The sequence below is a fragment of the Colletotrichum acutatum genome, assembly GCF_030867785.1.
Source record: "Colletotrichum acutatum strain CBS 112980 chromosome Unknown BDZ83scaffold_22, whole genome shotgun sequence".
In the NCBI taxonomy this organism is placed as follows: Eukaryota; Fungi; Ascomycota; class Sordariomycetes; order Glomerellales; family Glomerellaceae; genus Colletotrichum; species Colletotrichum acutatum.
Window position 1 is genome coordinate 372,518 of NW_026849016.1, and position 15,331 is coordinate 387,848.

Below are 15,331 nucleotides of genomic sequence, written 5' to 3' on the forward strand. Positions count from 1 at the left end.
AGTGATGAGGTCAAAGATAGGATGGAGGATGTGAGATCGGATGACGTTCCGGCTACCCCGTTTCAAGAATGCAAGCTCTGAAGTTGAATTACTTCAGCGCAATGCGTTACGTCGTCTAGTCCCGGAAAGGCAGCTCGATAATCGCAACCTTGGATCTCACGCTGCATGGATGCTGATCCCCGCCCTCGGTGAGTGTGTTCACCGAGATCGGGCACTACATCGCGCGAGTGAAGGTAGAGGTTACCGTAACCGAACCCCCAAATTAATTCCATCCGTCCTGGGATTTGAGCACAATATTTCATTTTATTGCCAAACGTGAACAGCATAGTAGAAGCGCAAAATCGTGCGTTTTGATAGGGGTTTGCTCCAGGGCTCTCGTGAAAGCCCGGAAAGCCCGTGAAGCCCGTGAAGCCCGTGGGAATTGAGATGTGTTCTATCTAGTTCTATATAGAGGGGTATTGTTATTGTACATGAAGTTTGCCAGAGTAAAATCATAAGGCTTCATAACGCTGTTGTACCTAAATTCGTACATTAAAATTGTGGATGCGGCAAAGTATGCCTATCGAAGTAAACAAGAACTGGAGAAGTGAAGATTCGACGCCAAACTCAGACGCTCTAGTGAAACACGTGTCAGCCGTTTACATGATGAACGAAGGCTGAGAAGGCTACACTTACAACGATATGCCCATGTTTGAGATTAGGTAAGTTTGATGCCTCATTATGCCTCAAAGCTTCGATTGAGCTTAAGGAGATGCCCTGCAGTCGTAGTCGCAGTCTCTTTGCGAGATAGAGATGATCGGATACTGGCGCGATTGTGTGTGTCCCAACGTTTCGCGGTCTCTGACCTGTTCACACTGCGCCAGCAATAGCCAAGCTGGCGAGAGTGAAGACAATGTAAACCAAACCGTTCTGGGAGAGGTTGGATGCCCCAGAGTCATTGTCACTGGCTGTGGACTGGGGGCCACCTCCAGTCTGTGTGGGTGACGGGCTCGGGTCGTCGACATGGAGAGCATTCGTGCTGCCTGTCCACGCATTCCAGTTGGTCAAGCCGCTGGGGCATTCGTTTGCAATCTTGCGCCCATCGATCTTGGCGATCTCGGTCCCGTACTTGGTCATGGTGATGACCACGTCGCCGGTGCCCAGAAAGGGGATGCTTCCATGGTACACGCCCTTGCCGCTGTCAGGGGTCGAGGTCCAGTTGCCCTTCTGCGCCTTGCCTCCAACGGAGACGGTTACCTCTGCCGCGGATGTGAGGAGGGCCGAGTAGAAGATCTTGTCACGGACAACCTGGGCTGCTGTCAAAGTCTTTTGGTCATGTGCGACGGCGTTGGCTGTGGTGCCGCCGTCCTTGCAGGAGAGGGCAGGTGAGCCGCGGTACCATGTCATGAGGGCTTCGTCCTTGATCGAAGGGGCCACGGCGGCTTTGTAGCTGTCAATGAGGTAGGGGAGGAAGTGGCGCCAGCCGTCGTGAGGATGGTCAAGGGCGTAGTTGAATGGGGCTCCACCAACTTCGAAAGCCTCCATGGCGTTGGTGCGGACCGGACCGATGTGGTGTGATTCGCCGTAATCGTTCCAGGAGATGATTTGAACGAAGCTGTCAACTGTCAGTCACTTAAGCGGCAAGAAAGGAGAACAGTGTCCCTGAAAGGTTGACTTACGCAGGCATCACATCCATCACTTGGTTCCAGCGATCGTACCAGAGATCATCGCCGCGCCACACCCAGTTCTTGTTGTAGCCAGGCAGGTTGGTATAAAACCAAGGGGAGACGGGCATCATGTAGGGCTTGCCCTTCAAGGCCCAAGCATACGCAGCGTCACTCTTGTCAGTCATGTCCTTATCACCAACCGGCCAAGCGTTCCAGCTGAACAGTCCATCAGCAACGCCGTCTCCTAGCGCCAGTGCGTCCTCGGGGGATACGGAGGACCAGTCGGGGATGAAGAAGGCGCCTGTATTGTTCTTGATCTCGATCCAATCCTCGGCGTTCTCTGTGCCCTCAAAGGTCGAGGCGAGGGGCTTGTCAGCATACTTGAAGTACTCGTCGAGCTTGAAGTACTTTTCTGCCATGTACAGAATAGTCTCTTTGGGCCAGGGCTTGCCCCCATGGTAGCCGCCGTTGTAGTCAAAGGAGAAGAAGAGCTGGAATCCAACATTCTTGGCGGCGACGAAGGCAGTCTCGAGGGACGAGTTGGTATTGGGGTCCGTCAGGCCCATGTTGAGGGCAAAGGCGTCAATGTGGGCGTCCTTGGCGATCTTAAAGTCATCTTCGAATTCGCTGAGAGTGTAGTTCTTGGTGTTGATGAGCTGGCGAAGTGATGTTAGCAGCTGAGACATGGGAGGATGGAGTCAAAGACCTGGCAGGGATGACAGGATCAGAGGCGAACATACCATGAAGTGAGCAAAGACGGACGCCGCTTGTACTTGTGTGGCCGCGGCCAGGAGGCCGGCGAGACAGGTGGTGAACTTCATCTTCAAAGCGAGCAAGAGCTTCCTCGACACGTAGATCAAGTCGTCGATATCAGTTTTGATCGACACGGAAATCAGAGTTTACAGGTCTTGCAGCAGAGCCACAATACCACATGGGAGAGACCAAAGGCCACGGCCACTGCATTATGTATCGTGGCCTCCTTCACTTAAAAAGGGGGCCATGTCAAGTATGGCTCGCATATCTACCCATCATGTCGGTTTCTGCCTTGCGAACCGACCAGGGCGACCACGGTACCGCCCCTCTGGCGCTGTACGCCATTGTCCATGATGACCCCCTGGCATGGCGACAACCTGACTCCATCGCGAGATAGGCAGGTAGGCCAACGGTAGGCGGTACATGCGGCTGGAACTACACGGCCTCAAACTCCCACCGTCAAACAGACAAGCAAGGGGGCCTGTTCGTCTCGGACAGGGTTACGAAGGGCGCTTGCCTGATAGGGCTACATGAAAAGAGCAGGGGGTGAGTGCTTTGTGAGACGCCGTTGGATGTGTCTTTGAACAAATGGGCTGTGTGGATATTGGTCTCCAATGTCTAGAGTGGTTTCTCTATCTGCTGTGCCATTTTGTGCCTCTTGTGCCTGCTGTGCCGCTGGACAACGGCGCGAAAAGATGCAGCGGGCCAAGCCTGATGATTTGGATGAGGCCGCTTTTGCCGTGGGAAATTGCCTCGCCCGGCTCTGCTTACTCTGCATCAAGAGTGCGATGAGTCCGAAGCGTTCTTGCTGGCGGTGAGGGAAATAGCTTTCACGCGGCGTTTGATGCGAGGACGTGAGTAAGAAGGTGGCTGTAAGAGCTCGTGTACGTTCGTGAACTTGGCGCGATATGTCATCCAAAGTGAAGCCCATCTTCTATTCCTTGCGTTAATCGGATACGAACTCGGGAGGGATCGACGGCAAAACACGACCTGGGAAACATTTCTGGAGACTTGGTGTAGTAGATCTGCTCAGCGGTACGGTGTTTCGGGACCCTCTGGGCCTCTTGTCCTCCTCTTCCGAACACCCATCTTTCCAACTTGGCTTTTTCCCTGAACCCTGTCAGGTTGCTCGCCCGATATCTTAAGCTTGTTGAGCCCGCCTAGGACCCTTTAAGACCAATCATCCGGAGAGTGCCGCGCAGCCGGACGTCATGCCGGATCCTACACTAGCGGCTTTCCGCTCACCCATCGAGACTCTCACGATCCCTGTCGTCTGACGGCCTACACGTGCGGAATCGGCCGAGCGGCCCCTGTCCGTCACATCAAACCTGCTCGCCGACTGAGTGAGTAGACATCCTAGCAACGGTCTGCCTAACCCAACCTGCAGCTGTGCCTCTAGATTTAAGCTCAAATAAGCAAATGCTACGGTTGTTTAGAGGAAAGGTTCCGCTATTGCCCAGGTGATTCTAAAGAACCGTGCATCGTCGGATATCTGACGTTCAGGGCAAGGGTCCATATCGGCAGCAAGGGTTCCGTGATGGATACACGTATCTGCCCACTATTCCCAGGCAGCACCGGGCAATATTGAGGTCTGTGAGTCTTTAAAACCCATGTTGTAGAGAGGGCCGCTGTTGCTTAGCCATCTGTTGCAAAGCTTGGCTCTAGTCCACCTTCGTGTCGTCCGTGGCGCCTCGTAGTCGCAGCCAACCACACCGTTGAGAACCGATCGAAACATCTAAAGAGTAAGGGACGTGCATACTCGAGAGGGAACCAGCCTTGTGGGGGGCTTCCTTCGACGTTGAAAACGAGAAGATGTACGGATACCGGAGCCGGCAACGTCATCGGCAGTGGGTTAGTCGACAGTAAGTGTATCGGAATCCCGCCAAATCGCATACACGGAGGGCTGTTCAGTGGCTCTCATGGCAGCTGTCAGGCTATTTCAGATCAGCAAAGACGGATAACCGGCGGCTTGGATACGGTTTGCACTGGGCTGACGAGACTAAAACCCCATCTGGGCGTCGCGCTGGTCTCAGACAACGTGCGCTGTCGCCGGCCAATCGTCCGGACTCCCTCCGAGCTGCTTGTGACAGGGGTTTCGTGCTGAGCATGTCGCACTTCGCACTTTGAACCAACCACACCAACAGACAGAGGGGGGCAGAAAATCATACCAACACTGGCATGAATGGATTCTCATGACGCAGGGCTATCAGCAAGATATCCGACCGCCTCGGTTATTCATTACCCCGGAGGCAATCACAGACGCCAAGGGAGGAAAAGGACAAGCGACTGCATGGGTCTATGGGTACCACAAGAGACGATTAAGTGAAGAAAAAAGAGGCCAAAAGAGCAAAGCAAAGAGGGGAAAAAAAAGACCATGTTCCAACAGCATGATCGAGAACCTTAAGCCACCCTGGTCCCTGTCCCCTGTCCGAATCCACTGTTCTAGACCCTTTGAGGTCGAGTTGCAGCGAGTTGCAGCGAGGTGCAGTGACTTCAGAGCCACCGATTCGGCCCGCTCTCTTACGTCTCTAACCAGAAAGCGAAAGTCATTCACCAGTCAATTCCCAGCCGCTCCTGTTGGTGCCTGTTGGAGCAAACGCGCAAAAAGGCGGAGTATCGGCTTGCAGATCCGGGTATCCTCACGTTATCACTGCAACGGACATAGTTTTATCCATGGTGCGCCTCAGTCCTTACAACAGACGACTTGTAGAGCCGTGATTTCTGCGCCCTTGGCCTCACTCTGGAAGCATCTCGGAAAGTATGTCATTAAGTGGATCGATTGGATTGTTGATGTTCCAACTGCATTGAGTATTTCCATCACTGACTTAGCTAGTACGACATCGTGATATGATTGTAGTTCCTAGCTATGATCTTTCAGCTCGACAATAGAAAACGTCGGCAACTCATCAAAATCTTGTTCCTTCATATTCCAGTCGTATTTTCTGAATTGACGCCCTAGACTATCTGGTCTTTGGATTAGAAGTTGGTACCATTATAACCAGTTCCATCGCCACGGCCACTTCCCGCACGGTTAGTGGTGACATCTGGTTGGGGGATCACCTCATCGGCGTATCGTGGAAGGTCCGACGGGTTGCTGGGAATGGTCACTTCGTTCGTAACGACACTAACCAAGAGATTGTTGAGGTTGCTCCTGGCCTGAAGATCACCATTGGCCAATGTAACACGCCAATGGAGGTGCTTCTGCAAGTAGGGGGTGACATGCTGCGGCGTAAGACTATCGATTAGGCCAGCAACATAACGCTCGACGAGAGCGAGAGTGAGAGGGACTTGGCCGGTGATTCTCTGTCCTGAAGCACGGCCCTGTTGACAGTTTTTGCACGAGGTAGTCTCGTCTTGGCCGAACGTAGCAAAGGCACCGACGTGAGAGTGGTTGGTCACATACAACAAGGGAACCGTGTCGTCGGGGTTGCCCAGGAACACGTGGACGACGTAGTTGCCTCCGAGTTCGGCCTTTTCGGCCTTGATGTTGACAAGCCATTCAAGGTACTTGTTGTCGGTACCAATCAAGCTCTTCAGGTCGCGATCCTCTGGAAGACTCAAATCCCCGGGCTCATTGGTCTCTCGGAGTGGCTTTTGCTCATCTTGTTCCGTAGCCAGCGAGAAGGTTGAGGCCGAGACTGGAGAGTTTTCGGCCTTCAGATGTGCCTTGGCACGACTCTTGATCTCCTCGGTAGAGGTTTTGAAATCTTCCTCGCCACTCCTCAAGATATTGGCAAAAGAGGCAGTCTTCCCATACACCCGGTCCAGCTCGTTGAGGATGGACTCCTTGGTAGGAAATTTCCAGGACTGAGTCTCCGGGTAGACGTATCCAAACTCAGTGGTGTATCTGACACCCTCGGACGTCCAGAAGACTTGATTGTCCTTCGTACCGGACTGCGCAAATGGCGCCAGCGGGGTTTTGATAGTCTCCGGGTCACCGGCTTTAACGATGAAGTTACCCCAGCTCTCGCCCGCACGTTGGTCAGTCACATAGGTCGATGGGTCGTTAGGGTTGTCGTGGCAAGCTTGCCAGATAGCAAAGAGCCGGTCGACGTTGGTGTGATGGAGCCAGAAGATAGGGTCAAACGCGGCAATTGCTGGGTTTCCCATGTGCCCACTGCCTCCAGAGTAGGTGTGGATAGCATTATGAATATCTTCAATACTACCCCATTCGGCAAAGTTAGGCTGACCCGGTTGCTTCGGAGGGTTGAACCGGTTGTGGGACGCAGACCCAAAGTCACGATACGACTGAAGGATAAAGATGACACGCTCCGTCAGATTCTTGCCTCTTGAAGCCTGTTGAGGGTCAGTTCCAGAAAAGAACTGTGTCAGTCTCTGAATCATCCTGTTGTTGGGCTGGTCAGGGTAGCGAATGGTGCCTCCGACCCTCGGGAACTAAGAGCGCCGATCAGCATTACGCAGACATAAAGATGGGCTAAAGATAAAAGTACCTGATTGATGCTCGTATTCGTGCGCGACTCTCGGAATTTGTAGGTTGCCAGTGGGTTTGGATCGATACGAGAATCCTTCTGGTTATTATGGGGACGCTTGACTTGGACCCTAGCTTGGGATGTAGCCTCTGCTGGAAAGACTCCAAGGTCAGGTCGAGCCCAGTCCCAGTATGGCATTCTGAAGTCTTTGGCCGCCTTCACATAGTCGTTTCGACGTTCATTCTCGTCAAAGTCGTTGGCGACAGCGTTGACATGCTTGTACAGCTCGGCCTGAGCCATGTCAGAAAAATGTCGATCTGACGTTAGGTAGAGCTTACCTCGAAGAGAGCAAGATATGGGCGGTGCCAGGTGAGAAAGAGAATCGAGCTATGGGTACAAAATCCCCCGAAATCATTGTCGACTCTAATCATCTTGTTGTTCCAGGCCCTGTCTGGCCACTTCTTGTACGGGAGTCCATGGATACCTGCTGGTGTCAGAACCTTACAATCCTCTTCTCATACATTATAGTTCCCAGTGCGTTAATCTAATCGAACAGCAACGTCGCAAAATGATAAAAAGCGACACGATGATCAGTAAGAGAGGAATGCTATAGCTGATTTTGCCAAAAAAAAGAGATAACTCCCCGACGGGGTCAAGGAATACTTCTCCAGTGACAGGCGGATATCCTCACCATTAGACTATCGGGGGTAGATAGATATTGACACGATTAAAAAAAATTGTACTTGCCAGCAATCTCAAAGAAGGAGAGAGGCGAGTCTTCCTTCACCGAGTTTTGGAACCTCTCCAAGCCTAAGAGATACAAATTCCACTGATCAGGGTGATCCTTGATCATGTCGCGCACTTCCATGCGCACAGGAGGTTTGGCTTCCAGGCGTGAGCTATGTATTGTAAAGGGGGACTTTGCCAGTTGACAGGAAAACACACCTGGATTGTCTGCCTTGATGCCGCGGACAAGCACGGGTCCCTGAGTTCCATCTGAAGACATGTTGAGAGTGAGTGAATCTGACGATTGGTGCTTTTAGGTATGAGAATATAAAGCAACCCCGGAGTTAATGGCTAGCAGATACTTAGAATATGGCTTATATATGTTTGCCGGCAAGTCCTACATGCTTCTATGTACACAAGATTGCGACACCTTTGCCAAGTTTCAGGCAGAACTGCTGCCTGTAAAATTTTCTTCGAATTCGTAATCGTGGCGCATATCACCATAAGATATCTCTTGTTCGGGAAAGAAGTCGGAATGACAGAGTAAGCACGGGGCGCTCAGCCAGCCATGGCGTCTCAGCTGCTTTCAGTCTTGCGGCAAAGAGCCAATGACAGATTCCCTGGATTACTCACCGAGATGACGGGCAGATACGATAGGCTACTTTCTAAAACATCCAGCCACCGTAGTTCCTGGGCAACAGCTTACCTCGGGCTCACTTTAGGTGATGAATTGTTTGTCAGGTTGTTCCTACTGATGTCTAGGCCAAGACTGAGTGGGTGTAAGCGAAGGCTGCATGTATATTAGAGAACAAGCAAGAGGTCATCGTCTGTGGCTTGAAACTTGTGAACGACAGCAATCACAACATGACTTGGATGATATCCAAGTTTATCTTCAAGCCCATTTTCGTCCCTTTTTCTTCGTCACGTCAAGATTTTGAGGAACCCTGTCATGCGGAAGTGGGTGTGCGAATAAGTATGAAATATGCTCAAAGCTATTCTGGAAGTTAAATTTTCTACTCGCATGGTTTGTACCGTTGTGTTGCGAAGTCATAACTTAGGACTTAGTCGGCTCAGATGACCCTATAGTACTAAATAGATAGGAAGTTTCTGATATCCGCATATCAGGCGAATGAAACAAGAGAAAGATAATACAGGCGCGGGATCAAGAAAAAGAGAGAGAGAGAGAGAGAGACAGAGAGAGACAGAGAGAGAGAGCGAGTTGGTCCACCTAATTACTTCCCCATGCAGCTGCCAGCATTGGGGTCGGAACTATAAGACACTTGTCAGCGAGAATCCTTCTTGGATTACTGTGAAGACAGGGGGCCGAGGACAAACTTACGCGTATTCCCAATTCCAATAGGATGTCTTGCCTCCTCTATAACAATTATAGGCCTCCTTCGACAGCCCAGACATGCATTCGGCTTGTCCTAGAACTCGTTTGCCGCTGTTCAAGTTCTATCAATATATGTTAGAACACCTCCCTTGGAATGATGAGTAGAAAGCGAGATCTAGACTGCAAGACATCGCTGTGTAACCTACCTTGATGGAAAAGTCCCACTTCAAGCCATCCGCCTCCTGCATGCAGAATGTTCGGCTCTCCTCGCCAACAAAAGCCTCTTTAGCTACACCGGCTATTGCCATGCAGGCAAGAGAAAGGCGGTCCGCACCCACGGCTGTAACCTTCTGCTTGAGCCAGCTGCCATAGTGGCCGATCATGCCATTGGGGAAACAATCGGCATTGACCTCGGATCCGGCAATCGCCATAACGGCAAGGAAAGCAGTGGGCTTCATATTGTTGAGAGTGAAGTTATTGGGTCAAAAATGAGGGGCTTTTCTCGATGAGATGAGTGGATGAGAGACACATTGACAAAGAGAGGTGGGAAATGACATAGGATAAGGACTTATATAGATACGTGTACTCGGACTGATTCGAGATAAGACGGTCCAGGGATAGTACTTTTCCAGCTATTCTTGGTTTCTGTGGGATGACTCCGCCATCCGAGAGCGACTATCCCCAAACATCAGAGAAACTAGAAGATGCAGATGAGTTTGCCGCCTCGATCTCGTGGTGCGTGCGGAATTGGCCAAGGCCGATGTCTGTGTTGCCGTACCCAAAGCGGGATATACTTTTGCTGTCTGATAGTCAATCAACTGTGAAGTAAAACCAACGAAACAAATTTGACGCTGAACATCTCCTGGCTCCAAGGGTCTTTGCTATGATGATTGTCGATCTGGTGATAAGCTGGACTGGCAAACATATAATTACGAAGCCCACAGCAAACTATCCTCACCTAATTGAAGACATAGTCTTGACTAAAGCAAACAACAAAGTATTGAATTTTCTTTGTTCACATGTTTCATGGCTTACACGCATGAGCCTGTCGTTCTGCCAGTACTGGTTACGAGTTTTCTTCTCAACTTTTTGCCTCGGCTGCTCGACAGATTGCATTCCATATTGTTTATAATGATGTTGAGTAAAGTCGCATTTGCTCCTCGCTACCTGCGACTCATCTCGGCACACGTATCGCGAGGTTATTGTCCAATCTGCACGCTGAAGCCAGTACGTGGCTCAAGAAGTCGATGGTTACTTCTTCGACTGCAAACTGGTTAAAGTAACCCTACCCGCCGTGCCACAAACTATTCCGGGATGCAGCTTTTCGCTGCATTCCTTTCACTTGGAGCTTCACTGGAAGATAAAGTTTGTGTCACTACATGTGTAACATGACAATCTCAGTGAGGCAAAGACATCGGATGAACAGATCAACACCGGAATTTGCCTGATGCTTTCAACCTAAGACGACATGATGCATATACGCGCAAACAAAGCTGTTTGGGTGTTGACTTCATATCTCACGGCCCTAATTTGTCGTCTGGAAATGCAGTTTTCGGGTGTGTCAACTCCTCGAACGGGAAGAGAATCCGATTCTCAAGGTCAAAAGAACTAGACATTCAAGGACAGGCGTGCGATGGCGCAAATCTGGGGACTGAACACACAGATTGGGAGCTTGAGGAGCCGGTGTCGGTTCGGTCATACCTCGGAAGCTTACCGACTGAAGCATCTCTACATGGGGTGAGGTTATCGAAGCTACGACATCAGCCGTGAAACCTCAACTATATAATAAACCCTAGTTCCCACGAACCTTGAGGTAGTGGCACAACAGAACTACACCATCATCTACCTCATTTCCAACATTGCCTGTATCACCCGACTTCTTCGAGAGAGTACGAGATGCAGTTCTTCAAGATCTTCATTTGCAATGTCTTATGCCTCTACCTGGCACTAGCGGGCGTCATCGACGACGGTAGTACCCGGAGTATCACCAGTGATACCGAGGACCGGGAACTGAAGAGAACCGTTCCTGAACCAGCCGTTACCAAACCAAACAGCGACGAAATGCTGCTGCTCGACTCAATTAACGCCGGAAGGGCCACTTTCGAAAAACTGCTTGTCGAAAGCGGCGAAAGGCAAGAAAGCATCTCAAATTCGCCACGCGATGTTGAATCACAGTAAGTACATCAAGTGACTAAGATAGGCTATTAAGAACTCCAGTCGAACCTTGTTTTCTTAGTACAAATTACTGACTCGCTCTTTTCCTTGGGCTCACTAGAACTACGGACGTCGAGATCCGTGAAGCCACCCTCAACCTCACCGGAAGGGCAAATCTTGCAGCCATGAGTGACTCATTCGCGTACTGCGTGAGTAACTCCATTCTCTTGAAGTGTCAAAAGCACCACATCAGCTATAGCACTTTTCATTGTAATCTGCTCGCCTCTGTCCTCGAGAGAAGTTTTCCATGCATCATGACATGATGTTTCCTCTGACTGACACCACAATTCACAGGTCGCCTGCGTGTGGGCGTGGAAAGCCGCCACCGACAGCATGAATCTAGGCCAAGCAAAACAGTTCCACAAGTAAGCCAAGTTCAACATATATCTACCTTGGACTACATATGGCAATATAGAGCTGACGCAGTTTCAGATGTTTCTGGTTGGAATGTTTTGCTGGATCACATGCCTGTGCGTCGCATCTGATGGAATGGGCTCGAATAATTGGTGGCGGGCCGGATGACTTCCCAACCGACGCGCAGTTCACACAGGCTTGGCAACAGCTTTGGCGTCCAATGTACGAGCCCCTCAATCAGAAGGTGATCGAAGAAGAATAGTAATTCGTACCAGTCACATTCTCAACAGGGCGTCTGTTTGGCTAAGTGAGATCTGTAATGTCACGATGCAGAGAACTGTTGAAGTAGCTCTTGCGATACTTGATGGAAGTTGACGACCCGGTGCGATATGTGATAGGATTGGGAGACACGGAGATCCTTAGCCTTTGAATTTTTCGTTCATACAAGGTTCAGAGCCATGATAGTTCGGTTCCTTGGGAAGAGTAGTAGCAATTGATCCCCGTCCCAATTTGGCATATCTACCGGCCTCGAGGGCCATGATGGCAGTTGCTTCACCTTGGATGTTAGATGATAGGTAACATACCTTACCTTACTGTAGAGATGACCCCATAAGGATACTAAGCTATATCACTACAGTATTCGAAGATGCAGGACCTAGAGTAATGGTAAGGTACGGGCGCTCGAATTGAGATTCAAGACGGACTGAATGAATTTATTTCGAGACTTTTGAAGCCGTCTAAGGCTGCAAAAGAAACGGGACTTTTATTGCTATTTATTCCTTTTCTTGTTCATCTACTATATAAATAGTAAGCCCGTATAAGTACCTTATGTCTATGCAGAGTGGGTGCAGTTACTTAACCGAGGTACCGACGGTGATACAATCCATATTGGAAAACACGAACGCTGTGGAGGCGAAATATACGGGTTGTCACGCTGTAAGATCAGAGAGAAGAGGTCTTCAACATAACCACATATTGTCCCAGCGGGTCTGAACTTCCAATAAGTTCTTTTACCCCAGCCCAATGTTCAGTTTATTCGCTGGATTGGAGGACATTGCCAGAACAACTCAAAGTTGCGCCTTGGATGCGGACCTAACGAGGTGGTCTCAAACAGGATGTGAGGGTTGGCTGTCAGATCTCCAGGTGAGGAGCGATGGTAGTCATCTGTTAGAAGTACGCCGTAGACAAGGGACTGATGCTCCTGAGATTGTCGACGTGCTCAGATCCGCGCCCCGCTCGTCGATGTCGTCAGCTGCCGCCGGGAGCGGACCGGCGGGCGGCGGGCGGCATGTGCGAGTCGCTAGCTGAGACTTTTGATGACGACGCTCGTCTTCTTTGCCACAAGAGGAGAGAGACGTTGTGCTGACCTTTGGAATACTCACTACTTACTCCACGGGACATCGTGGTTGAGTCGACGTTGTCAAGAAATGGTGTAAGCCTATCATCAAGGCTAATTCATTATGCCGACGCACTGATAAGCATGACTTCGGAAGGGGGCGTTTGTAGGCTCATGGGAATGTAGCTTACCGCTTAGGAGCGAAAAAAAGGGCGTCGATCGGGAAGAATATTGCTTGCAGGGCGAGAGGACACTAATGAAGGGGACCAAGGGAGACATCGGTAGGTAGACAGCAAGTGGCGTCGAGGGCGGGACTGAAGAAAGTGAGGGAGATGTCTCGGGTTTTGCAAAGCATGGCGATGGACCACATGCGCGAGTCTGCCGTGCGACGCGCACTTATAACGGGTTGTGGGCGGTAATCGTGAGAAACACTAGTTGGGTGACGAAGCCTTGTTCAGTTGACCCTTGTCGTTGCGTAATCACAGACATTGGGTATGGATTCTGTGAAGTTCATTGCTCTGGGCTCAGGAATCGTAACGCTTGCATCCGACGCGAGGGATGATCTGGACACGGTGGACTCCGACTAATACTATCACCACCATTACCCGGGACCCCTGACGGAAGCCACGCGAGAAAAAGAACCGCAGTTGTGTGGGGTTTACCCGCTGCGGTGGGATATACGTGTTTCGAAACATTTTCTGGGGAATGCTGGGAACGTGTGTGGGTAACCTCGAAACAGAGTTCGGATGGAAAGAAAAGATCGACATTGACAGTGACCCATTCGCGCGGCGTCATGGGATAACTTGCCCCGTCCGGCGAGGGTCATCCGAGGGGGACGGGTATCACGCAATCTGCGGCTCGATTAACATTTGGGGAGTCAAGACTTGCGGCTTAAAGTCACACAAAATCATCACAGATCCATTTAACATGAGAACTGAACCAACAGAAATCGATGAAGAAATGAAGTCATGAGCAAGCCTAGGGATAAGCAATAAATGCTCAGTTGCCCTCTCTTTCCAAGACTCAAGTGTGTAAAACATGGCTTACGAATAAGTAAGTGAGGCTGGAACGAGACATATCTTCCGGGACGGACGAATACCTCTTGTCATTACGGCTGTCTTGTATCATTCAATGAGTGCACCGTCTCAAGCACTGACAGCTGTCGAATTCGACAACACCTCAGCGCTGATCCATCAGTAATTGTTTGTTAAGACATCAGGTAGTCTTTGCGAAGTAAGGACGAATTAGTCTTAATTATTACACATGAATGTGAATATCATAACAGTGACAGACTGATACCAGTCAGAGCTGGTCGTCATGTCTCCCATCAAACCGGTCATAAACATTTTTCCTTCGTAATAAATCACTCCAAACCACTAGCTCCTTGAAGTGTCGTCCGCTTCCTAAGATTCATACGTATCGGAACGGGCAAAAGGGCGATGAAGGCTACAAGCAGGGTCCCGAAGAGATTGAACGAATGAGTGATCAAGTCCATTGAATTCGTAATCGAGGGGATCTCTGCGAGATCCGAAGGAGACGGCGGCGGTGACCGTGCGTTCCTATACAAGCTCGACTGGGGCCCCCTCCCACAGCCTCATGCCTTTTCCCCTCCTCAACATTGAGCCTCGAGAACTAGACGAATGGCCTTTCTCATCCCCTCGGCCTTTCTCATCTCCTCAGCCTTTCCATCTCCACGTCGAACGAGACGTTTACAAGTCTGTCACGAGTTAGCATCTTTTTTGATCCTTTTATTAGTTAGGTTGTGTGGCAAGAACTCACCCTCGCAGTAGTCGACAGTGGTGGTGACAGTGACGGTGGGCTTGGGCGCAGTGGTGGTGACAGCGGTGATACCCCAGCAAGAGCAGGCGGAAGAGTAGGCAGCAGAGTCACCGCATGAGGAGGCGTAGGCGGGAATGAGGGTAGGAAGAGCGGTGACCTGGCGGTTGGCGATCTCGCCGTTGCGGCGGAGACGGGCGGGAGCGGCAGTGACGGTAACGGTGACGGTGCTGGATAAATAGAGTTAGTCTATAACATATCACCAAGCAAGTGTATTGATGGAGAGGTGTCGACATACGTAGGGGAAGGGGTGACGGTGGCCTGCATGAAGGAAGAGCAGTCGGCCTGGCGGGAGGTGATGGGCAGGAGGCCGTCACGGGTACCGGTGACCTGACGGTTGCAGTTGTTGCCGGCGCAGGCGCGCTTCTCGACGACGGAGCCGAGAGCCAAGCTGACGAGGGAGAAGATGACGGCAGCCTTCATTTTGACGGTTGGAGGAGACGATCGACTGAGGTCCTAAGAGATGGATGGGAGTTGATTGGATGGATCTGGTAGGAAGTCGGTGGATGAGGAAAGGGAAAAGGAGGGAGGCAAAGGAAACGGTTACATGGAGACGAAGGCACCGTGATATATATCCGTGAGATGCGGGATGGGACCTCGATTGTGTTGGTGGTGGACGGGTTCGAGTTGGACTGGGGGAACCGGGTCCCATGCTCCTCGCAGACAGGGGACTAACAGAACTGGGACGCAGATGCGAGCAAGT

At 50.8% G+C, this 15,331-nt stretch overlaps 7 protein-coding genes across 7 annotated transcripts; 2 read left to right on the top strand and 5 right to left on the bottom strand.

The window, feature by feature from the left end:
* Nucleotides 1-849: 849 nt before the first annotated feature.
* BDZ83DRAFT_571976 (family 71 glycosyl hydrolase) lies at nucleotides 850-2,467 on the bottom strand (the record flags this gene model as incomplete). The annotated part of the gene is made up of 3 exons (XM_060504456.1): nucleotides 850-1,594; nucleotides 1,659-2,302; nucleotides 2,387-2,467. The coding sequence occupies 3 exons, from the start codon at nucleotides 2,465-2,467 to the stop codon at nucleotides 850-852; spliced, it is 1,470 nt and encodes a 489-aa protein (XP_060367831.1).
* Nucleotides 2,468-4,441: 1,974 nt separating this feature from the next.
* Nucleotides 4,442-5,310, top strand: BDZ83DRAFT_188744 (uncharacterized protein). The gene has a single exon (XM_060501579.1). It carries the CDS (start codon nucleotides 4,592-4,594, stop codon nucleotides 5,243-5,245), a length of 654 nt encoding a protein of 217 aa, XP_060367832.1. The 5' UTR covers nucleotides 4,442-4,591; the 3' UTR covers nucleotides 5,246-5,310.
* Nucleotides 5,311-7,342, bottom strand: BDZ83DRAFT_188793 (common central domain of tyrosinase-domain-containing protein). Its single transcript, XM_060501580.1, has 2 exons — nucleotides 6,851-7,342; nucleotides 5,311-6,794 (listed from the first exon to the last, which is right to left on the bottom strand). The coding sequence occupies exons 1-2, from the start codon at nucleotides 7,127-7,129 to the stop codon at nucleotides 5,376-5,378; spliced, it is 1,698 nt and encodes a 565-aa protein (XP_060367833.1). The 5' UTR covers nucleotides 7,130-7,342; the 3' UTR covers nucleotides 5,311-5,375.
* A 214-nt stretch (nucleotides 7,343-7,556) lies between these two features.
* BDZ83DRAFT_749825 (uncharacterized protein) lies at nucleotides 7,557-7,835 on the bottom strand (the record flags this gene model as incomplete). Its single annotated transcript, XM_060513823.1, has 2 exons — nucleotides 7,557-7,714; nucleotides 7,775-7,835. 2 exons carry the CDS (start codon nucleotides 7,833-7,835, stop codon nucleotides 7,557-7,559), a joined length of 219 nt encoding a protein of 72 aa, XP_060367834.1.
* Nucleotides 7,836-8,682: 847 nt separating this feature from the next.
* Nucleotides 8,683-9,413, bottom strand: BDZ83DRAFT_612035 (uncharacterized protein). Its single transcript, XM_060507694.1, has 3 exons — nucleotides 9,095-9,413; nucleotides 8,895-9,010; nucleotides 8,683-8,824 (listed from the first exon to the last, which is right to left on the bottom strand). Exons 1-3 carry the CDS (start codon nucleotides 9,344-9,346, stop codon nucleotides 8,788-8,790), a joined length of 405 nt encoding a protein of 134 aa, XP_060367835.1. The 5' UTR covers nucleotides 9,347-9,413; the 3' UTR covers nucleotides 8,683-8,787.
* Nucleotides 9,414-10,677: 1,264 nt separating this feature from the next.
* Nucleotides 10,678-12,218, top strand: BDZ83DRAFT_612041 (uncharacterized protein). The gene is made up of 6 exons (XM_060507695.1): nucleotides 10,678-11,062; nucleotides 11,164-11,251; nucleotides 11,397-11,467; nucleotides 11,535-11,678; nucleotides 11,732-12,031; nucleotides 12,094-12,218. The coding sequence occupies exons 1-5, from the start codon at nucleotides 10,785-10,787 to the stop codon at nucleotides 11,829-11,831; spliced, it is 681 nt and encodes a 226-aa protein (XP_060367836.1). The 5' UTR covers nucleotides 10,678-10,784; the 3' UTR covers nucleotides 11,832-12,031; nucleotides 12,094-12,218.
* A 2,186-nt stretch (nucleotides 12,219-14,404) lies between these two features.
* On the bottom strand, nucleotides 14,405-15,051 carry BDZ83DRAFT_749828 (uncharacterized protein; the record flags this gene model as incomplete). Its single annotated transcript, XM_060513824.1, has 3 exons — nucleotides 14,405-14,481; nucleotides 14,572-14,798; nucleotides 14,867-15,051. 3 exons carry the CDS (start codon nucleotides 15,049-15,051, stop codon nucleotides 14,405-14,407), a joined length of 489 nt encoding a protein of 162 aa, XP_060367837.1.
* Nucleotides 15,052-15,331: the final 280 nt, after the last annotated feature.